Raw genomic sequence first — 22,573 nt, 5'->3', positions numbered from 1 at the left:
ACATCCACAGGGGGCGCTGTTTCCCTCAGTGTAGTCATCAGCAGAGAGAGCAGTGCTGTTAGTCTGTTTAGAAGCTGCTCTGTTCAGTTTAAGGGTCACATGTTCCTCACCTGCACAGCTGATTTCATGATTTGTGTCACAGTAACAAACACAGTGTTGTGTGTTTCAGACGATCGTCTGCTCCCAGACTCAGAAGGAAGCTCAGTTCACATCCCCGTCGCTGCTGTGGTCGTCCCGCTCGTGGTCGTCGGTGTCGCTGTGGTTCTCCTGGTTCTGTATAAAAAACACGACAAATGGTAAGGCCTGGTGTACTGGGTAACAACTGTACCTCGTTGCTAACTGTTCATACTCACACGCCTGTGTTTAATACAGTTTAGTTCAGGTTAGTTTTTATATACTGGCAAATCACAGCAGTCGCCTCAAGGTGCTTTATGTTGTAATAAAGACTCTACAATAATTTATGGAGCGTCACTTTGGCGAAAGTTGGAATGAAAAACTCAATGCATCATGGGAATCCCTGGCAGCCTACGTCTATTGCAGCATAACTGAGGATTCAGGGTCACCTGGTCCAGCCCTAACTATATGCTTTAGCAAAAAGGAAAGTTTGAAGCCTAATCTTGAAAGTAGAGATAGTGTCTGTCTCCTGAATCCAAACTGGAAGCTGGTTCCACAGAAGAGGGGCCTGATGAGCAACCTTAGAGTTTCCTCATCTGTCAGTCTGAAGACAACGTTTATCTGCTGTCAACTCAAATCTCTGTTAGACACCAAAGTTTGGTTTGAAAATGATTAGCAGGTCTAAAGCTCATGTTAGTAAGTTGTGTTTGTATAAATCGACTCCTGGTTTATAGCAGGAGTGTGTTGCATTGTAATCATTGCATTCTGATTGTATTCACACTTTAAACTTGGATGTAAAAGGATTCATCAAAGAGACTGCGTGAAGATGCCAGAGCAGGCAGACACTGATGTGTTCTGAGTACCTGAGCATATAAACTAATTTTTCTTTCATCCTCACAGCTGTTGGAGCTAACAGCCAGAGTCATGTGACTCCACTGAATCCAACACATGGCTTTTAAAAAGTGTTCCTGCCCCTTTAAGCCGAACCTCCATCACAGGGACATTTAAATGAGCCTGCTCTAAGACGGTAAGAAAGTGGGATCATTTTTAAAGGTGCTTTGTAAATACATGTTGACTCAAAGCAAACTCTTACAGCAGGTTTGTGCAGCAGCGGGAATAAAATAGATGCTAAATCTGCTTGATCGTCATATAAATGTGACAAAATGCTTTTAAAGAAGATGGGTCAGAGGAACTGTTCACAGCTCAGAGCCTGATCACTCATCAAGTTTCAGTGTCAAACCAGGTGGGAGGAAGTATTTTAAAAATATTTATTATTTTAAATTCATTATTTAAGAATAGATTTTATGTGCCACAGTAGCCTCTGGACTGTTTCCTCATTACAATGGATTTGCCATCAGAAATAAAGAATCGTGAAAAGGAGGCGTGGTACTCTGTCAGTATATCTGTCAGTGCTGGTTTGGGTGTTTGGGGCAGAAACATGATGATTAAACATTTGAAAAAGTTCTGTTTTCAGACAGTAACGAGCACTTTTAATCTACGACGCTCACAAGAACCAGATTTAAATCCCACCTGGAAACTCAGCAGAACTGTTAGCGGCTAATGCTAGCAGCAGGGTCACAACAGGCTCGTCATGAAGTGTATTCAGTCCGTCCGTGTGCCACAGTAACAGGCTGCCAATTAAACACATTTAATTGTGTTAAATTGTTTTTTCTAATGTTCAGACTGAAGCTGACAAACAGCTGAAGAGCAGCAGACGAGTCGTCACAAGCTGAACACGCGTTCATGGACCAGCAATGCTCATCAACTTTCTTTATGCACCTTAATTTAGTCTTTTTTGTATCATAATTTGATTCTTAACACAATTTATTTGTTATGTAATAAGATTATCTTCTTTATATTTAATGTGTTTCTCTCCTCGTGATGAAACTGATTCAATCTTTTGATCAATCAGTGAAATATCTGCTGTAAGACATCGGTCATCCTGAAATCTCTTCCTTCATTGTTCAAAGTGTTGAAAATGATCCTGGCTGTGACACAGGACAGCTGTGTTTAAAATGTGTTACAGTCTTTTATGTAAAAGCTGCTTGCATGTGTTGTGTACAGTCCTGTTGGGTTTATGTGTTACTTCCATGATCCCCGAGAACACAGGAGCCGTTAGGATCTGTGTCCACTGCTGTTTTACTGTATTTACGGCCTCTGGGTTCCTCCTTAGAAGAGCAGAAGGATGGCGTCTCCATAAAACCTCTCTCTGACGTTAAAGCTCGTTTCGCTTTCAACTTTTTAAATTTAAGTGAAGACAGAGGTGCTGGTGTTTGGACCCAGTGGTCCCTGTGAGTCCTCCTCTGTAGATTTGGGACTCCTGGAAGTTTATTTTAGACCTTTGTTACTGACTTTGGTTTTAAATTGGACTAAAATCAGAGCAGTGGTCCAGTTTTTAGAATGTAAGGCGACTGGCAGCAGTGAAATCTTCTCTTTGGCAGCACTTGGAAACAGCGATCCATGCTTTTATTTCTTCCGTGTGGACGACTGTAACTCTCCCGGTGTTTGGGTCAGTCAGTCGCTGCTCTGGCGCCTGCAGCTGAGCACATGTGCTGGCCTCACGGCTGCCTGTGTCCTTCAGAGCTCATTTTAAAATTCTCATGTTTGTTTTTAAACGCCTTCAGTCTCGCCCACCTCTCTGAGCGTCTTCATCCTCACACACCCTGCTGGCCGCTCAGGTCAGCTGACCAGCAGCTCCTGGAAGATCAGGAGGAAGCTCAGAGGGGGCGGGGCCTTTTCTATCGTTGCATTTACGAAAATAATTGATTAAATTAATTATTTAATTAATTATTTTATTCTTTTTATGATTTGGCTTTTATTTATATCGTATGTAACTTTTTTTATTTAGTTCCAATGTATCAGCTGTGGTTGTTTTAAAGTATTTTATAAATAAAGATTTGTTCTTATGCACCAAACGTCGCAGCTTCCTGTTAAAACCCTGTTTAAACACGTGTAGCTCAGCAGATTTACAAACACTGAGCTCTTTCTGAAGCGTCGCTGTTGGAGCGCCGAGCTTCAGCACGTGCACACTGTAGATGTTGTGTCAGTGTTTTTCTTATTTGTTCTTTCTTGGTGTTGCACAAAATACACACAGTTAAGAATTACATACAGTCTTATATGATCCACGCGTCCGGGGTCAGAGAGATGCTCACATGCTAAGCTACAGCATGGCACAGTGGGCGATCACTGTCAGAAATAAGTCGAGTCAGATTCTCCAAGATCAGGCAGAGCATCAGAGGAAGGAATGATCTGGATGTCTCTGATGGAGGCCAAAGTAATAAAGCCCTCTGCACCACGGCCGTCACGGGAGGACGATCCTCACAGGTCGTGTTTCACAGCTGGGAAACCAAAGCCACGACTTCAGAGTCCAGGCGTGCACGACACTGTTCATCCACGGGGGACTTTGCTCCTTCTCAGGCTCCTCAAACCCGGATGTTGTCCTCCCAGCTCTCGCCACGTGGCCCTCCTCCACCTCCTCTCCTGACAGCAGGAAGTGTGACTCCACCTCCACGGGTTCAACCCGGTCTGCCTGGCTCCCTCACTCCATCCTGACCCGGGCTTACTGAGTGTGGTTAAAATGATACTTTAGTCATCAGATGGCTTTGCATCAAATATAATAAACCTCTACCAGAAATCCACAGAAATAGAAGCAACCTGAGATCAGACCTGGACAGAAGATTTTAAAATGTCATAAACAATAATAAAAAGATATTTCACAAACAGTTTCTTTGAACCACAGTTATTTAATTTAAATTACGTAAAAAATAATCTTCTGTTGTTTTAAATGTGCTATAAATACACAGGGTTTCACATCAAAGGTTACTTTTACTCAGCAACTTCCACACATAACTCATCTTTCAGTTATATTCACGTGGTGTAGAGGGTACTTTCCCCCGTGGGCTGTGTGACTCTGAGCGCTGCCTCATTCAGAGCATCTCTCTGTCGGACACGCAGCGTGAACTCGGATGAACTCGGTGTGATCGGGGAGCCGAGGCTTTAAAGGGATTTAAAATGTTCATCGTGGCTTTTCTGCTGCTGTGGGCTCCAGGACTAACGGAGAGCGCCGGTGAGTCCCCGTTTCTAACACAGGCTGTGCCGTTAGTCCCGCGTGTCTGTGGGTCGCTCTTTTATTGAGAAACAAAGAGAGTGAACCTGAGCCGGGCACGAGCCTGAGTTACGTGCTCAGCCAACGAGAGCCCGGATGTCCAATGTTTCTGTGTATTTTTATGTGTAATATCTTTACGCATGTTGGTGAACAGACTTCGCTGAACAGCCTTTACAAAGAGGTTAAATATAGAATTTAAAAAATATCTGTTTTTCAAGTATCTTCACAACTCTGTGTTATTGTACTGACACCAACCAGTCCTTTATCCCCACTTACAATCTTTTTACAGAACTATCGTAATATTTGCTCCCAGTTCTGCTGCTGTTGGCCAGCTTACTCTGACAAAAGACATGTTTGATGTTAATGAGATTTGTTTAACTGCATAAATAAAGGTTATGTTAAAGTCGCTGCCAAAAACTGATCTAGCTTGTTACACGAATGTTGTTTGTGGCTCAAGATGACTTTGTGTCATCCACGAGGGAAGCATTTGACATGTTTCACATATTATAGCCCAACAACTTACTTATAGCAGTTTAAATACGAGCAGTTTTTGACAAATACTGGCACCGAGCCGGAGGGCGGCGGACAGAGTCTACGCACGTGTGACGGTTACCGTGGAGAAGCAGCGGTTAGTCTTTGTGCGCGTGGTAACACGTGGTTAACGGAAACTCATTCAGCATCAGCTGCACGCGCACAGACACGTCCGTTTGGTTTCGCGCCTTTATTTTATTTACTTTTATCGATCTGTTCATCGATAAAGTCCGGATCAGATGAATTTTCATCCTCATCGATACAGAGACGAGGAAGTAACTTCAAACTTTAACGCCAACATCTAGAAATGACGTCACGGTAACGGCGGCCGCGCTCGTGACGTCAGTTCATCTTGAATTTTCACGTTATTTCCCGACTGAGCGTCGTGAACAAAGCGGGGTCCCACTCCCACGCGGTTCCTCTGAGCGGTGAGGTAGAAACAAGTGAAATAACCCGTGAATATTTCACAGCGCACAGCCTGCGTGTTTATACTGTGTCACGGTAAAGGTGGCAAACTACAAAATACTGAGCAACACATAAAGTCCACGTTAAGCAGAAACAGATGAAACAGACCGACAGTGACTCAGTGCTACCGCTGTTCTGACCCTCCTATTTAAACTGCTGTAAACATGTCAGCTGTTTCCCTCATCATGATATCCGGTCACTGTGAGCCACAAACAACATTCCTGTCACAAAGTCGAAGCTGCAGTCAGCTTTTGGCAAAGTGACTTTCATATATCCTTTAAAATGGAGTCTTTTTACCAACATAAGTGAAAACATTACACAGAAAACACAGAAACAGTTTTTGGCTCCATATCAGCTCAGCCTGAGTTTGGATTTCAAAATAAGAGCCTCTTGAAATTCTGTACAATTTCAAAGTGCAATTATTTTGAAATACAAACTCAGAGTGACTTGAGATTGATACTTGATACTGATTCAACTTTACCCAAGAAAACATGAAAACTAGCAGCTCAAAATAAAAATAGATAAGGAAGTCTTTGAAAAATATCATGTGCACAGAAAACGAGCCCACGCAGTCAGCTTTCTACACTCTGAAGAACAGCTGTCACTGCTGGATTCAACATCTGTTCTCTACAAGAGGAACACACACACACACACACACACACACACACACACACACACACACACACACACACAGTCTGAGTAAAATACAGATGAAGGCTGATCAGTATCGGTACCTTCACAGCTGCAGTTTTGTCGCCTCGCTGGCAGGAAACGTGAAAAAGGAAATCACCAACGGTTTAATGAGAAGTGTCGGTTTCTAAAGAGGCTTAAACAAAGAGAGAGAGCAGACTCAGGATCGTGCACAGGTCAGAGAGGTGTCAGTTTGTGTAGCAGTAACATGACACCCGCTTTGCCTCAGACACCACTCTGTGTGGTGGCACCACCTCACTGCTCCACCTGAAGCAGCTGTCTGAAGGTCTGGTTCACACATCCTGGTTCACAGAAACGTGACGTTTAAAGCTTTAAAAGCACCGAGACGATGCTCTGCTGTTAGTTTGTCTCTACTTTTCTAACTGATCTGTGATCAGTGTGAGGATGTGGTGTGAGCGCTGCTCTATAAAGGTTAATAATCAACCACTGACGCTGAGCTCAGTCACAGTTTTCACTAAAGCGCCTCGTTTGACCTGCTCCGTCACCATGGTAACTAATGCTTGACGATGAGAGTTTGGATTGAAGTGAGCAGGAAGATTTCAAATTCAAATTCAAACTTTATTTGTCACATACACAGTCATACACAGTACGATATGCAGTGAAATGCTTACACAACTGCTCGTGACCTAAAATAAAAGACGACAGGAGAGGAAATAAATATGAAAATTAAAATAAAGGGTCAATTTAACTAGGAAGGAATAAAATAAAATATAAAAATTAAAGTTAAAAATAAAATAACTGTACAAAAAAATACACAATATAGAAATATATAAGAATATATGAAGAAACATAGAACAATAAGAGCAGCTGTACGAGTAATAAATGGTATGAATAAATATAATGTGCAGGGTTGTGTAATCCACATGTGTAAGTGTCTTGTGCAGTGCAAATATGCTTAAAGTGATTTATTTAAGTGACTTGTGATAAAGTGATCCGATTAGATGACCACGCAGTGTAGTTGTGCAGCAGCTACTGGTGTAAACAATGTCCAGAAAGTCCAGTGTGTGTGTAAGAACCATATGTGTGGGTCAGTACTGTGTGGTGGTGTGATTGAGAGACCGTATCGCCTGCGGGAAGAATCTCCTCCTCAGTCTCTCTGTGTTGGTCTTTAGGGAGCCGGATCGCTTTCCTGACCTCAACAGAGAGAACAGTCTGTTGTTGGGATGGCTGAGGTCCTTCACCATCTTCCTGGCCTTGGTCCAGCACCGCCTGCTGTAGATTGAGTGCAGGTCAGGGAGCTCGGAGCGGATGGTGCGCTCAGCTGACCGCACAACCCTCTGTAGAGCTCGTCTGTCCTGCATGGTGCTGTTCCTGAACCAGGTTAAGATGTTTCCCGTAGGGCTGTGCAATATGACCAAAATCTCATCTCCCGATATAAAACATCTATCGTCCGATAACGATATAAATCACAAAAATGTAACATTTTCTGTAAATTCTGTGAAACTCGTGTTGCTGAAATGTTTCCAGCTGGGCGTCGTGTACCTGGAGTGTTTTAACCGATGCATGAAACGATACATTTTTAGACATAAGTTGTAACGGCCGCCGTTTTCTTTGTGAGTATTTATTACACGGCGTGCTGCGGGGAAAAGCCTGTTCTAACGTTTGAGTCTAAGGTTTATTTTTTAGCACCTGGCGGCTCTTTTTTGCTTCTCATCCATAAACTCTGCATACTCTTTCATGTGATTCCGTTTATTTTGACAACACATAAAAACAGGCGCTTGTCCGTCCGTAGTGTGGTTATATTAAATATAAGAGAAAGACCGTGTGTCACCAGGGTGCCAATTTTAAATACATGTAGACATTGAGGGCCAGCAGGAGGGACTATGCGCTTACCTGCTGCTCTCTGGCAGGTAGCTCCATGCCCTCCTGGGTTTTAAATGCACCTTAGAACACACATGCATCAACACTACAATGAGCGGGTGGAGGGAGGTTTGGAGTCTTCTCCCACCCCCATTCTCTGCGACCTGCTGGAGCAGGGGGGCTAGGAGGAGGAGTTGGCCGTCCGACTGCGGTCTGGAGTGTGGAGCCTTCCTGCTGCTGCGGAGTCAGGGCGGTCTGCCTCCCCCCACCGCAGGGAAAAGGGTAACACCACCTGGGTCTGGGTGCATTTCCCCCCTCCAGGGGCAAGGGTACCTAGACCCGGTTTGTAGAGTACGCTTGGGGAGTGTGATTGTGTGTACAGCGTCTCTTTATGTCTGTCTCCACGTTGGTTGAGTGTGGAGTGAGTGCATATGAGAGCATGAGGGTGGGAATGGATGTTTGTATCTGTGTGTGCCTGTATGTCTGTGTCTATATGTCAGGTTGGGTGTCAGGCGCCACCTCTCTGGGGACATCTCAGGCCCTCCAAGGTTTGGAGGCCTATCTCCCCCTACCACCACTTCCCCTGCCAGTGGCGGACTCCCTCAGACATCGGTGCGTTGGTGGTTCTTTGTGTCCGGGGATGGGCGTCCAGGTACACACCGGCTCACTCCTTGGCGGAACCTTTTAAAAACAAGCGCGTCCATGCTCACAGGTGTACACATGGGTGGTCACACCCACAAACTACACCCTTTTTGGCTCCTACCTCAAAGCACACTGTGTTCTGTTGATCTTATGTGCTGCACAATAATGTTTAACATTTAGTATTTACTGTCATATTCCCATATATCATTGTGATGTTGTTTATTATGTTCTCAACAGGTGATCCAGGTGATTGATAGATGGATTTTTTGTCTGCTTATTTTGTTGTTTTTGTTTTTTTGCCCTTTAGCCCCGTCCCTCTTCCCCGCTGTTTTACTTTCAAAGAATAAATAAATAAATAAGAGGAAGAGAGAACTTTAAGAAAGTACACTACATATCGTACTGTGTATGACTGTGTACGTGACAAATAAAATTTGAATTTGAATTTAATACAGCCACTACAGTGACCATCAAAGCGATGAGAAAATATTGCCGTAAACAGTTTATTTTGCGACACCACGAAACAACCGACAGCGTAAAATGAAACGATAGACGTTTTCATATCGTCATCCGATATATATCGTTATATCGAACAGCCCTAGTTTCCCGCCAGGATGCTCTCTATGGTGCACGAGTAAAAGTTCCTGAGCACCTTGGAGGGCAGTTGGAAGTCTCTCAAGCGTCTGAGGTGGTAGAGACGCTGTCGGGCCTTTTTCACCACGGTGTTGATGTGACAGGACCATGACAGGTCCTGCGTGATGTGAACTCCGAGGTATTTGAAGCTGTCCACTCTCTCCACTGGGCACTCGTTGATGACGGGGGTCTGGTAGTTCCTCTCCTGCTTAGTGCTGAAGTCCACTATCAGCTCCTTTGTCTTACTGACGTTTAGAAGGAGGTTGTTCCTCTGGCACCAGTTCTCCAGATTCCTAATCTCCTTCAGGTAGGCCGTCTCGTTGTTATCAGAGATCAGGCCCACCACGACGGTGTCGTCAGCAAACTTGATGATGGTGGTGGAGCTGGTAGTGGCCACACTCATAACGCAGAGAGCTTCGACTGATGCGACTTTATTCTCCCCTCTTTAAACCAGTTTGTGACAATATGGCGCCGTGAAAACTATAAAGACGCACAAACAAATGCCATTCTAACATTTAAGCAGAAAGTGCAGAAATGTTCACATTTTACTATGTAGAAAATTATTTTGATGAAGTCAAATCGTGACATTGACATAAATCAATAGCTTTTAAACAATTTATGTTACATTTAATAAAATGAATTAACGACAAGCTTTCTGTCTCTTAAATACATAAACAAGCATTTGCAATCATTAAACCTCTTTCTGCTTCCAAGCGTGCTAATCATGCTGAACCAGCAGCAGCTCCATGCACATCTCTGAGCCAGTCTAACCACAAACAGATGACATGCATATACACAAAAAACGAATTCAACCACATTGAGTAAACTTTCAAAGCTACAGCCTGTGACAGAGAAATAAAATACATAGTTCTGCTCAAGAGTTGGGAGTTTGCCTTGTAATCGGAAGGTTGCCGGTTCGATCCCCGGCTTGGACAGTCTCATTCGTTGTGTCCTTGGGCACCCGTTGCCTACTGGTGGTGGTCAGAGGGCCCGGTGGCGCCAGTGTCCCGGCAGCCTCGCCTCTGTCAGTGCGCCCCAGGGTGGCTGTGGCTACAATGTAGCTGCCATCAGTGTGTGAATGGGTGGATGACTGGATGTAGTCCTAAGGACTAGTAAAAGCGCGATACAAATACAGGCCATTTACCATTAACCCTGCATATCACCTGATAGTTAAACCTTTACTCAAAAAGCATCTCTAGACCCAGCAGTCTTAGCTAATTATAGGCCAATCTCCAACCTTCCTTTCATATCAAACATCCTTGAAAGAGTAGTTGTCAAACAGCTAACAGATCATCTGCAGAGGTTTATTTGAAGAGTTTCAGTCAGGTTTCAGAGCTCATCACAGCACAGAAACAGCTTTAGTGAAGGTTACAAATGATCTTCTTATGGCCTCTGACAGTGGACTCATCTCTGTGCTTGTCCTGCTAGACCTCAGTGCAGCGTTCGATACTGTCGACCATAATATCCTATTAGAGCGATTAGAACATGCTGTAGGTATTACAGGTACTGTGCTGCAGTGGTTTGTATCATATCTATCTAATAGACTCCAGTTTGTGCATGTAAATGGAGAGTCCTCTTCACACACTGAGGTTAATGATGGAGTGTAGCATGTGGGAAAGGTTGTTTTTAAAACAGTAAGGCTTCTGTTCCTACTGCTGAGGTGAACGGATAAGTCTTTTATGTTTCATAAAACGCACCCAGAGAGAGGCCTATTTCAAAAACATGAGTGAGATCTGCTGATGCATCTCACCTGTGTTTAATTAAATTTCCTTCTGTGACTTTCAGACACTCACTCCCTCCATTACATCTACACGGCGTTCTCCAAACCTGTCGGCCTCCCGGGCATCCACGAGTTCACAGCCATGGGTTTGCTGGACAACAGGATGATCGACTACTTTGACAGCGATACTCAGGCAAAGGTTCCCAAACAGGAGTGGATGAGAGAGCGTTTACCTGCTGATTACTGGGATAAAGGCACACAGTCCCGCAAGAGCAAGCAGCAGTGGTTCAAGGTCAACATCGGCATCCTGATGGAGCGAATGAGACAGAATGACTCAAGCAGTAAGTTGTCGCTCCGTTTTCATCCTGACGCACACATCATGGTGTCCTCTCTGAATCTCTGTTCTTCTGATATCTTGTTCATTTCTGTCACTGTTGGTCCTTCAGACCCTCACGTTCTTCAGTGGATGCACGGCTGTGAGGCTGAAACGAATCCTGACGGCACGCTCAGGTTTGTCCGAGGCGTGGACATGTACAGCTACGATGGAGATGACTTCCTGTCCTTCGATGATAGAAGCGGAGTCTGGGTCGCTCCGACTCCCGAGGCAGAAGCCACCAAGATGAAGTGGGACAATGTCCAGGTGCTGAAAGAGTACACCAAGGGATACCTGGAGAACGAGTGCATCGATTGGCTGAGCAAGTTTGTGAATTATGGACAACAGCAGCTCAAAAAGAAATGTATGTTTGTCATAAATAAAAATAATATTATCATTTATTTATTTTTAAACATTGTTAATAGACTTTTTAGAATTAGTTGTGGTAATATGACCTCACATAATTATTGTGTTCTTGGTCAGTTTCATAGAAGCGCCTTCACTGATGGATTATTCCACTGTCACCGAGTCTCTTTCACGCACCTTTGAGACAAATTGAACCAAAACACACAAAAACCATCAAACTAGAGCCTCACCACGTCTGCCTCGTCTCACACAGTGTGCCAGACGCCACATAAACATCAAACCAACGCACTTATCACTTTCCATTTCCTCCATCCAGCTCCACCTGATCTGCACGTGTTTGCAAAGAACTCCAGAGTGCAGACAAACATCGTCCTCACCTGCCTCGCCACGGGCTTCTACCCCAAAGACGTCACAGTGACGATCAGGAGGAACGAACGTGTTCTGACTGCAGACGACGGCCTGAAGAGCTCAGGACTTCTCCCCAATGACGACGACACGTTCCAGAGGAGAGAGTACGTGGAGGTTTTAAAGTCTGACCCGGCTACATACAGCTGCGAGGTTTTTCACGAAGCGACCGGTGTGAGAATTTCTAAGAGCTGGGGTAAGAAACTGTCATGGTTGTAAAAATGTTCTTTTAACTGGAGACACAAACAGACTCTGCTGTTCACTGTGTAGGTTTCTTCCTGTCCTGTCATCTGATTGGTCAGTTTATGCATCAGTAACACAGCAGTGTAATACCGTGTGCTACCTGACATCCACAGGGGGCGCTGTTTCCCTCAGTGTAGTCATCAGCAGAGAGAGCAGTGCTGCTAGTCTGTTTAGAAGCTGCTGTGTTCAGCTTTAAGGGTCACATGTTCCTCACCTGCACAGCTGATTTTCACAGCAGCACAACTGAAAATGAACCAAAGGTGAAGTAATGTTCTTGTTTTGTGTGTTTAGAGCTCAGCCTGTTACCTGTTCCTGATGGCGATGGATCTGCTGTCACTGGTCTGGTGGCAGCACTCCTGCTCGTGCTCATCGGTGTAGGCGTGATTCTGCTGGTCCTACGTAAAAGACGCAATAATGGTAAGAACGAACAGCCCGTGTGTCAGCACCGGGTGATTTTAAGTGTGGCGATGGCACCAAGAATCAGACCATCAAACAAAAGCATCTGACTTTACCCACTCTGTGTGTGTGTGTGTGTGTTTCTCTGCATGCATGCAGAAACACAGCAGATGAGTTTTAATACTTGCTGTCTGTCTGTGCTCGCAGGCAGGAGCAGCGCAGATACACCAGAGTCGCAGGAGTTGAACGATGTTCGTCAGGAGTAACAGTGAGTTTCTCTCTCATCGTTCTCAGATGTTTTATTACCTACACGTGTCGATTCTCTGCCCTCAGATGTGTATCTGCCTCCGAGCGTGCACGAGTCACAGTGAAGGCTCATAAGATGAAGCACACAATGAGGCGGTGTGCATGTTTCACGGAGTTTTGTGTGTGCTTGTTTTCTGCACAGTGTATTTATGTTTCATGTGCACATGTTGGTGAATGAGGCTCAGAGTGAGTAATAGCACCATCACCGTCTCTGTCGCCTCCTCTGAGCTGAGGACAGCAGCTGTCCTGACTCTGCTTCCTGCTGTTGTTGCTTGCATGATGTTCCAGATGTTCACAGCTGGTCAGAGGTCTGGACTGCAGGTGGACTTTCTCCTAAGAGTAGATGCAGTCTGCAGTTTAGCATCGTCCTGCTGAAACATGAAAACATCGTCTGGGTGGATGCTCCAACTGCTACCTACCTGTCAGCACTGATGGAGCTTTTCCAGATGTGCCAGCTGCCACACCCAGAGGCACTGATGCCCCTGGAGGTGTGGCAGGTCTCACCACCGTCTTTAAACTTCGTGCTGCCATCACTGTGACACTCTTCTCCACCCACTCCACCCTGCTCTTCTTCACCTCTCCTGTAAAGGAGGAGGAGAACGCCGCCAGACTGACCAGTTAACCTGATGAGTTTCAAACTGTTCCTCCAGCTGTTTCTTTTAACTCAAACTTCCTTTTTTTGTTTACCTCAAACCGACTCTGAGACGCATCACTGCTCAAATTGAGCTAAAGTTTGTATCAATGGGGTTTGCTAGTTATGAGTAACTGAGCATGTAAAATAACGCTGCTGCGTTCATCCCTGCAGATGGAGATCAGAGCTTCCACAGAAGCACATCGAGACTCGGTGGGACCAGATTTACCGAAACAACACAAACATTTGTTGCACTTTACAGGTGGATCAGCATTAAATGGGATTCCATTTAATTCAATGGATGGGTTTAAAGAATTGTTAATGCCCCTTGCAGCCAAATCTACGGTGGCCCTGAGAGGTCCAACTTCAACAACAACAAAAAAAGCAAACAGAAAACACTGCAGAAGCAGACCAAGCACAACCACAGTGTTTCTGGGGACGCAATAATGTGACGGACCGGCTGAGGAAGTGACAGAAACCAAAAGATGTGAAGAGTTGAACTGAAACACGCTTAAAGAAAGCTTTAAGGGTTAATCTGTGAAAATAATGTAATAATAATGTGTGTTTTAATCACATGATTCCTGTAACACATGTTTGCTGTTGGGGGGCAGAGCAGGTCATACAACTCAATTCATTTTGATTTATATGGCACCAAATCACAACAACAGCCTCAATGCGATTTTTCTGCATTTTTCTGCTTTTGTTGTGTTTTGTGTGTTTTTGAAGCTGGCGGCACGGTGGCATTGTGTTTGGCCCTGTTGCCTCACAACAAAATGGTCCTGAGTTCAATTCAGGCAGTGTTTCTGTATGAAGTCTGCATGTTCTCCCTGTGTTTGTGTGGGTTCGTCCAAGGACATGCAGTTTGTAAGGATAGCTTAATTGATTAACCTACATTGCCCGTGAGTGTGAATGGTTGTGTGTCTCTGTGTGTCAGCCTTGCCACAGGCTGGTGACCTGTCCAGGGTTTACCCCGCCTTTCGCTCTATGGCAGCTGAGGCTCCAGCGACCCTGAAGTGGATGGATGGGTGTTTTTAAAGCTGCGGTGCGCGTCACGTCTCAGGGCAGTATCAGAGTTTAAGTCGCACGTCAGTGTTTTTTAAAGCAGCTCAGAGCCTGAGAACATGTTTGGTCTGACATGATGCTACAAAATATATGTGCTTTAAGTTTACACATTTTGACCCACAGCGGTAAAATTCTGATGACGCGGTGTCGTCACACGGTTGGGTGGGCGAGGTGTGCGCACACTTGTGGCTGCGAGAACTCGAGAACGAGGTGATGTAGGACGTTGCCGCCAGTATTTTCTAAACTGGTAACTAAAGACGGCACAGGGTTAATCATCTTTGTTTCTAACATACAGACCGTCACTGTGGTATCATTAACGCTAACCGTCACGCCATCATGAGGGTGAGCAGTTAGAGTACAGGAAACACAACTATGACACTGATTTCATGTTTTAATAAATCGGTGGAATATCTGCTGTATGACTATGTGACTTTGTGTTTTCACTGTGTGATGATGAATAATGACGAGGTCAATAAAAGCAGGACTGACAGGTGTTTAACATTTAATGCTTTTAATTTGAAAAATGTAATGAACGTTAATATTTCTGGGACCAACTTTTGTTCTGTGTGCAGGTCACTCGTTATTCTGCTGTGGTTGTTTTAAAGTGCTTTATAAATAAAGGTGATGATGAATAAACAAACAAACATAACTTTACTGTTGTGTTTTTGTTCCATTGTTAAATATTTAGATATATTTTAGGAAGCATAAAACAAATGTTACAGAGTTTTAATGCTTCTGTATTTTTATTCTCTATAACTAATAAAGTGAAATCGATGAGTTTCTGTCCTGAACATCTTCTGAGGTATTTTAATGGCGCGTTTCTTTGACACTACTTCATTCTAGTCGTTGCTTTTTACCCTAGTACAGATATTTTACACACGGAGTTATTTTGGAAAATATTTTTTAGAATAAAGACTTAAAGTGATAATAAATCTTTTTTTAAGTCAGAGCTGGCTGTGTTTGCAGTCATTCATTGAACTTAATATTTATGGATGCATTTTGCACTTCTCTCTTGCACAACGTCTGTCTTACTTGTGTCTGTTTTAACTTTAAATTTAGATTTTACTTTAGTTTCTATATAATGCTATATAATGATGTGCTACGTCAGCGGTCTCCAACCTTTTTTGCGCCACGGACCGGTTTATGCCTGACAATATTTTCACGGACCGGCCTTTAAGGTGTCGCGGATAAATACAACAGAGTAAAACTAGTACCGGTACCTAAAAACAGAAGATTTATTCATAACACACGTGAAAAGACCCAGGAAAACAGAGTAAACGATCAAAACAATAACAAAATAACGCTGAAAACCAGACATTTCACACCTGAGCCTCAGCTCTCGCGGCCCGGTACCAAACGACTCACGGACCGGTACCGGTCCGAGGCCCGGGGGTTGGGGACCGCTGTACTACGTGATTGCTAGCGACACAGCTATGTTAGCATAGCATTAGCACAGTGAAGCTGGAGGATGAACGCTAACTTTTTTCCACTAAAAGTTAACGTTAAGGTTCCTGATGGTTAGAGACAAATGTAATCGCATGGCAGGATGCTGTAAACGGACCAAACTTCAGTCAGGAGAACAACTGAGATAATCCATCCACAATACGAGGTTAGTCATTCATATACTGCTGCTGGGCTGTAGTTACATCGTAAGGGTTTAAAAACTGAGCTTTAAAATGAACAGTGATGATAAAAACCGTGAGAGGCCGACAGGGATCACTGACTGTTTTTAGGGGCTTGTTCAGATTAAATAGAACAAGATACAAAACATTAAAACAAGTTAAAAACACAACAACCTTAATAAACAGAGGGTAGTTTGTACCTGGAGGCAGGATTCATACGTCATCACGTAAAGATAAAAACGAGTCAATAAGGGACAAACATGCAGCTCTGTCAGAGCAGAGGAGGGAGCTGAAAATGTGACGTCGGGAGATGAAGCGCAGGTGATGTCACCTGGAGGGAGTGGCTGGAGCAGGAGGACTCTGTGGTGCTGTTTCCTTTTTGCTCCCAGGAGGAGCTGGTGCAGTTGTTCCTGAGGTAAAGGTGCTTCTGAAGAGTATAGAGTGAAAACAAGACAACGTCCAGCCTTTGCAGCTGTGCCGAGAGCTGCACCTCCCAGCTCTTTATTCATGAGTCATGTTCAAGCCAACAAACACACACACTGACAGAAGCTCCGTGCACATGCTTATATTACACTTTCAGATTAGACACGACGAGCTGCGCGCTTGTTCTGTACATCCAGTAACATGAGCCTTCATATTGTTTCAGAAGGAGAACAAGAGCATAGGATAAAATCTCGTTTCTCAGGTTACCACGTTTATGTGTTTACTTTTGTGCCATGTTGTTCTGAAAATGAAATTAAAAGGTGTCACATTTACAGAGTTCATGATGTGTGCTGTAATCTGGCAGTCCCCTCTGAAGCGTGTCAGCCTTTCTTTCTTTCATCGCTCTCGTCTCTTGTCCCTGTTGACTCCGTCCTCGTCACTTCCGCTTGTCCTCCTCTGTTCTCCCTCTCCTCCTTCCATCCACTCCCCGTCTGTCCATCTTTTCCTCCCAAAACGGAAACCAAACCCTCCCTTCTCACGGCTGACAGCTTGGAGTCCTCCCGCAATGGAGGTCAGAGCATCGTTCCTCTTCCACCCGTCCTCCCCCTCTCCCCCCTCCTGGTAGTGCATTCTCTCCAGAGAGTGACCCCCAGGGAAGGGCGACAACGGCTGGGCCATCAGGTCTCCTCTCTGGGCCTGCAGCAGAGCTGCTTCTTCCCACGACTGGTCATCCTCCTCACCTGGCTGGATGTCTCGAGGCCACTCGGCCCAGGCTTCACTCCGGACGTTCCCCGGCTCTTCCAGAGCAGCCTGGAGGTGCAGCAGGGTGGACTCCAGCTCAGATCTACCCACTGTGGGCAGGAGGGCGGTGGGAGGATAAGGGTATGATGTGACGGGGTGTGGGATGGAGGAGAGGAGGGCGAAGGAGAGGAGGGCGAGCTGCGAGGCACCAGGATGAAAAGAAAGTCTCATCTGGAAACAGAAACAGACTTTTATCAGCAGGTTATTGTGTTTATTAGCTTTGATCAGCTGATGATAACGGTCGAGAGAGGAACTGAAATATTATTAAACAAAGGGTAAAAATACTGCATTTGAAGTAAAAACCAAAAGAAAAAAACTGTGAACATTATTATTGAGTTTGTCTCATCACACACACAAACCCTGAATCTGCCTCCGCCCAGTAAACAGGAAGTGCTGTCAGTAACCAGATAGAATAATGAATATTTGTACGGAGATAAACAACGTTTAGAGAAACTTCTTCAAGCTGACGAGTTTTATTTTTTCAGCAGACACATATTCAGTACTTAAGTAGAAGTACAGATACCAGTGTTAAAAATACTGCAGTATAAGTCAAAGTACTGATTATACTGCAGTATTCAAGTAAAAAAAACAATATCAGTGGAAATAAAACCTTTAAACCAGTTTAAATTTTAATTGTAATGAAAGAACACGAGCAGAGAAAAAGATAAAACAGCAGCTGTTTTACATGGTAGACGCCGACTCCGCCTGTAACCTCCACCACAGTGCAGCAAACTAACCCTGCAGTTTTAAGTGACTCAGTTTGTTCAGCAGCAGCTTTCACTCTGTGAAAAACATCATGTCACACAGATTTAGCAACATGAGCATCCTTCCTTTAACTCTAAGCTCCCTGTCTTTTCTCCCCCTGAAATAAGCAGCTGCAGCACACTGTGAGACAAACACACAGTTTGTGTGTTTGCTGATGTTTGTTGAGCTCATAGAAACGCTGCCTTTCAAATTACCTGACACTTTAAAAACGTCACTCCCCTTCTGTAGAGCGAGCTGGATGCTGAAGTACCAGCAGTGGTTAAATATGGAAAAATAAAAACTTTAACCCCTGACTGTGGCCCACAGCTGTTCCTCGTTCATCTCATCTTACCTGGTGATTAACAAACAAACAGGATTTCCTCTCATGTGTTTCTGTTTAGGCTCAATTCAGTTTGATACGTAAAACATCAGCAGTAGAAAATACATTTTGTTTAAAAAACGTAGGGAGTAAAAGTAAAAAGTAGCCAGAAAAAAGTACTCAATTAAAGTTCAGATACCTGAAAATTCTACTTAAGTACAGTAACAAAGTAACTATATTTGCACATGTGAAAAAGGCTTCTTCCTGTTTGTCTTTCACAATAAAAGCCTTCAACATACCATGGTGAGCTCACAGTAGAGAGAGATCTCGCTCACAGCTCAGTTTGTGTCTGAGATAAACTCCAACCTTTGGTTTTAATAGTTTTGATATATTTCTAATATTTCAGTAACCTGCATGAAAAGTTCTAAACTGACTGAAACGCTGTTTCTCGAATTAATCTGGAAATAATTCACTGAAAACACCAACGAAGAAGACACACAGCAGAAACCTGCAGCCGTCTCTTACCTTGCTCCGTGTGCGATGACCTGCTCTATCTCCTCGAAGAATCTCCACATCTGACCTTTTTAAAAACTGCCCGCTCTCCTCTGCCGCCCCGCCGTCGCCCATTGGTCACTCGGCCCTGTGACGCATGAGAAGGCGAGCGCCGACCACGATAACCTTCATACTTTCTTCTGAGAAACGATGACCCACTTCATCACAGAGGCCCAGCGAGTCATGGCAATTATCGCCGTTTGATTGTTGAGGGTGACTCATTAGGACATTTCTGAGGACGGCGAGGGATTCCTTCCTTATACCGCCGCTCGTTATGAATGTCAGCTCGCTGGGGAAACACAGACACACCTGAAAGAATGTCATTCATGATGAGGAATCGTCTCTGTGACGGATCCAGACCTCAGACCGAATGATGCTGCGCTCAAATTACTGCCAATTATGTGACCACAGATCTGCTGAGAATTGATTTCTGAGAAAAATGCTTCACCTCCGGCCTTTTAATGATTGAAAGGAGAAAGTCTGTCACTGTTTCCATCACATGCACTCGTTAAGTAGTTCGAGGAACACGAGGAAGTCGATCGTTCATTAGAAAAACAGTGAATGTGATCAGGATGTGATGCCAACGAATGGTAAAAATGAAATATGCCGTTTCAGATCATACAGGCGAGGTCATGGTGGTGTCCTGTTCCTACCATGAGCCTCTCGTCAGTGAGAGCAGAGCATGAAACTCAACAAGCTCTTAGGTTCATGCTAAACAGACAAACAACTCGACACGTCACAGGAAAAACATGAAAGCTGGATTTTAACAATATATTTATTATCAACCTCACAAATCCGACAGCTCGTCACAGTTTGAACGCCGTCTACATGTATTTACTGTGTTTTCACTGACTAACAGTAATGTGGACCAAAAGCATCAGCGCTAACTTCTCCACCTCCTGCCTCCCCAAAGTCACCGTGGACCTCCAGGGTGGACATGCACCCCGGTGCGCTCTGGGAGTCGTAGTCCGGGAAGAAGTCGGGGCTTTGCAGCAGCTCCTGGGAGGGGTGGCTGATGACCTGCTCGCTGAGCGGGGAGGTGAGCAGGGACAGCTGCAGCTGGTCGATGGTGCTGGTGGGAAAAGGCTGCGATCGGTCCGGCGGGGAGCAGGTCGGGGATGAGGGACTGGTTGCCATGGTGGCAGCTCTCGGAAGAGCAGAGGGCGAGTTGACCTGAGAGTCATCGGAGAGAAGGGAACGGCGGAGTTTGGCCCGAGCGTTCTGAAACCACACCTGAGGGACAACGAGAGGGACAAGAAGACGTTTGTCACTCAGCCCACAATCCACAGTAAACCACACCGTTTCCATTCATCTCAGGACAAAGGGCCCACGTGAGTGGAAGCATCCCACCTCTCCCACACCACAGCTGTGTACCTGCACATGATTACAGTCTATCTGCATCTCCGTGCTTGTTTTACATCTCTGCAAACAGAACAGCTGCAGACACACAAAATAACAACAAACAAACAAAAAGGAGGAAAATTGCATGAAAATATGCAAAAACTCAAAGATGGCACAAATCTATGAAATGTCTCTAAAAGGTCTGAAGAACAACCAGAAAGAGATAAATGTGTGTGCAGCAGAAGAAAACCCCACGGCTCTGTCGGGGCTGAGAAATGAAACCAGACAGGAAGTGACTAAACCTGCACTTCCTCTAATGACCACAGGCGGCCCGCTCCAGAAGCCTGTGCTCAAACCTACAGCAGAAATAAAGACGGTGCAAAGCTTCATCGTTTATCAGAACTGTGTGAGTCAGTGTTCATCTTCAACCCTGTGCGTGTGAGGATCTTTGACTTTTACACTGCTGAGCCAATAAGAATGCGGCGTTTCATTTTAAACGGAGGCCTCGAAGGAGCCCGTCCTTCCAGACGTTTGTACCTGCAGGACTCTCTTGGGCAGGCCGGTCTTGTGTGCGAGGCAGGTCCAGTCTTTACCGTCGGGGTTGTGTTTCTGGGCAAAGTACGACTCCAACGCTCTGAGCTGCTCGCTGCGGAAGCACGTCCTGATTCGCTTGGTCCTCCGGGGGATCCGCCCACCTGCCGCCCTGTCGTCCGATCGTGGCTCTGGACTGCTGACAGACTCCTCCCCCTCACCTGACACCTGGGCTGAATTCGGCCCCGACCAACAAAGCAGAACAAAACTTTCATTCAAAATGAACTTTAGAGAAGTTTGACTGAGAAAAGGATTTGAACATTTTATTACATAATGACTAAACTGCATTTTAAATCACGTTTGATGGTTTCATGATAATAAATATTAATAACTGTCTTCACCCTGGCCTCCGTAGCGCTCTCATAGTGACTGTATCAGGACTACGGAGCAGCGAAGCGTAAATGCCGGCTTTTATAAAGAATCTGTTATTCTGACCTCTGTTTGATCCTCAACTCGTCCAGATCTCGTCGTTAGTACTTTAAGCTGTTTGATGACCGACTTTAATATCCGGGGGGGGTTAAATGGACGTTAAAGGCTTGTGCGACCTGCAGGTAAGTGGTCAGATTGAAGTCGTCCCAGGTACAAATCTAACCTGTCCTGAAACGTGACTGAATATGTCGTTTAGTTGGAAACATCATCTTAGTTTCGGTGGTCAGAGCGTAAAACTGCAAACATAAAATCAACAGTGAGAGCTGGAAGGTTGCTGACTCCACACCAACATTTTCCTCCATGGACGTGAAACTTCCGTCGCCGTGTTTTCATGATATTTCTGCTCCAGTTAACTCGGCATCACGAGCAGGTCATCTATCAGGAGGTTGGTAGTTTGATCCCGGGCTGGTTTCCCGCTGATGTGAATGTTAGGAAAGGCTTAGATGAGGAAAAGCTGCTGGTGTGAGCAGGTGACTGTTGTGTTGCTCTGCACACAGTGTGGTTCGGTGCTCAGGCTGTGACACAAACACTGCATCAGTTTTCACTCCTTCTCTCACTGTTTGGCAGTAAACGTGACGACTCCATGAGTGACAGGATTGTTTCATCAGAGCGGGAGCGTCACTCCCACAGTGGGAGTGGGAGTGACTGCAATACTTAAAGCTCCATGAGTGAGAACGGGCTCATCATCATGTGTGAAGTGAGTGGAGGACTTCCCAGCTGGGAGCAACATCTCCAAATGCTGCTCGGAGCTGATTTAAAGTGATTAAAGTCGAGTGGTCGGAACTTCCTGTATTTGACATTTAAATCCAAACAGAGTGGGAGAGCTCGACAAGATAAAACAAATAAGATGCCCACAAAGGCCCCAGAAGTTCTTCACACTCACCATCTAGATGCTGTTTGGGCTGCAGGTCGGAGGGGGGCTGCACGCCCCCGTCACTCTGATAGTGAGACTGACAGTAGAGGTTGGCGCCCTGCATGCAGTACAAGTTCCCCGGCATTAATTTCACGTCACACTCCTGCAACACATCGGACAGACCGTCTGCATCTATTCAGAGTTCTTTAACCTGAAAATAATAAGACGAAGCGTGGAGGCTGACCTGGCAGGAGAAGCAGTGAGGATGGAAAGTCAGCTCACCAGACCTCATGACCAAATCAGAAGCTGGGATTGGCTGGAAGCAGCGAGCACACTGACCGCCTCCAAACATCCTGAGCGGGAGGAGAAAGCACACCAGAGTCAGAAAGGTGAAAAAC

General features: G+C 45.0%; 3 protein-coding genes across 7 annotated transcripts in view; 1 reads left to right on the top strand and 2 right to left on the bottom strand.

Annotated features, from left to right (window-relative positions):
• Positions 1–4,002: 4,002 nt before the first annotated feature.
• LOC146548498 (major histocompatibility complex class I-related protein 1-like) lies at positions 4,003–15,122 on the top strand. 3 transcript variants are annotated; one of them, XM_085262591.1, is made up of 7 exons: positions 4,003–4,180; positions 10,784–11,059; positions 11,165–11,455; positions 11,774–12,058; positions 12,397–12,522; positions 12,709–12,769; positions 13,613–15,122. In XM_085262591.1, exons 1-6 carry the CDS (start codon positions 4,126–4,128, stop codon positions 12,765–12,767), a joined length of 1,092 nt encoding a protein of 363 aa, XP_085118717.1. In that variant the 5' UTR covers positions 4,003–4,125; the 3' UTR covers positions 12,768–12,769; positions 13,613–15,122. The 3 variants fall into 3 exon arrangements, with proteins under 3 accessions (XP_085118717.1, XP_085118719.1, XP_085118718.1); XM_085262593.1 differs by having other exon boundaries at positions 13,096–15,122; XM_085262592.1 differs by having other exon boundaries at positions 12,709–15,122.
• A 1,492-nt stretch (positions 15,123–16,614) lies between these two features.
• qrfp (pyroglutamylated RFamide peptide) lies at positions 16,615–19,026 on the bottom strand. Of its 3 annotated transcripts, none has more exons than XM_085262668.1 (2): positions 18,935–19,026; positions 16,615–17,517 (listed from the first exon to the last, which is right to left on the bottom strand). In XM_085262668.1, the coding sequence occupies exon 2, from the start codon at positions 17,515–17,517 to the stop codon at positions 16,942–16,944; it is 576 nt and encodes a 191-aa protein (XP_085118794.1). In that variant the 5' UTR covers positions 18,935–19,026; the 3' UTR covers positions 16,615–16,941. The 3 variants fall into 3 exon arrangements, with proteins under 3 accessions (XP_085118794.1, XP_085118793.1, XP_085118792.1); XM_085262667.1 differs by lacking the exon at positions 18,935–19,026 and adding an exon at positions 18,443–18,533; XM_085262666.1 differs by lacking the exon at positions 18,935–19,026 and adding an exon at positions 18,306–18,362.
• A 698-nt stretch (positions 19,027–19,724) lies between these two features.
• Positions 19,725–22,573, bottom strand: part of LOC146548496 (LIM/homeobox protein Awh-like) — a 5,013-nt gene continuing 2,164 nt past the window's right edge. The window contains exons 5-8 of the mRNA XM_085262298.1: positions 22,420–22,528; positions 22,206–22,338; positions 20,840–21,066; positions 19,725–20,194 (exon numbers count right to left, since the gene is read on the bottom strand). Of these exons, the coding sequence (XP_085118424.1) occupies positions 19,814–20,194; positions 20,840–21,066; positions 22,206–22,338; positions 22,420–22,528 (850 nt within the window). The 3' untranslated portion in view covers positions 19,725–19,813. The remainder of the gene's footprint in view (positions 20,195–20,839; positions 21,067–22,205; positions 22,339–22,419; positions 22,529–22,573) is intronic.

The sequence above is a fragment of the Mchenga conophoros genome, linkage group LG22 (assembly GCF_057382185.1).
Source record: "Mchenga conophoros isolate Kocher_MC1m ecotype Shallow Benthic linkage group LG22, M_conophoros_male_GT1.1, whole genome shotgun sequence".
In the NCBI taxonomy this organism is placed as follows: domain Eukaryota; kingdom Metazoa; phylum Chordata; class Actinopteri; order Cichliformes; family Cichlidae; genus Mchenga; species Mchenga conophoros.
Note: the sequence above shows the minus strand (reverse complement) of the source record. Positions and strands in the feature narration are given on the sequence as shown.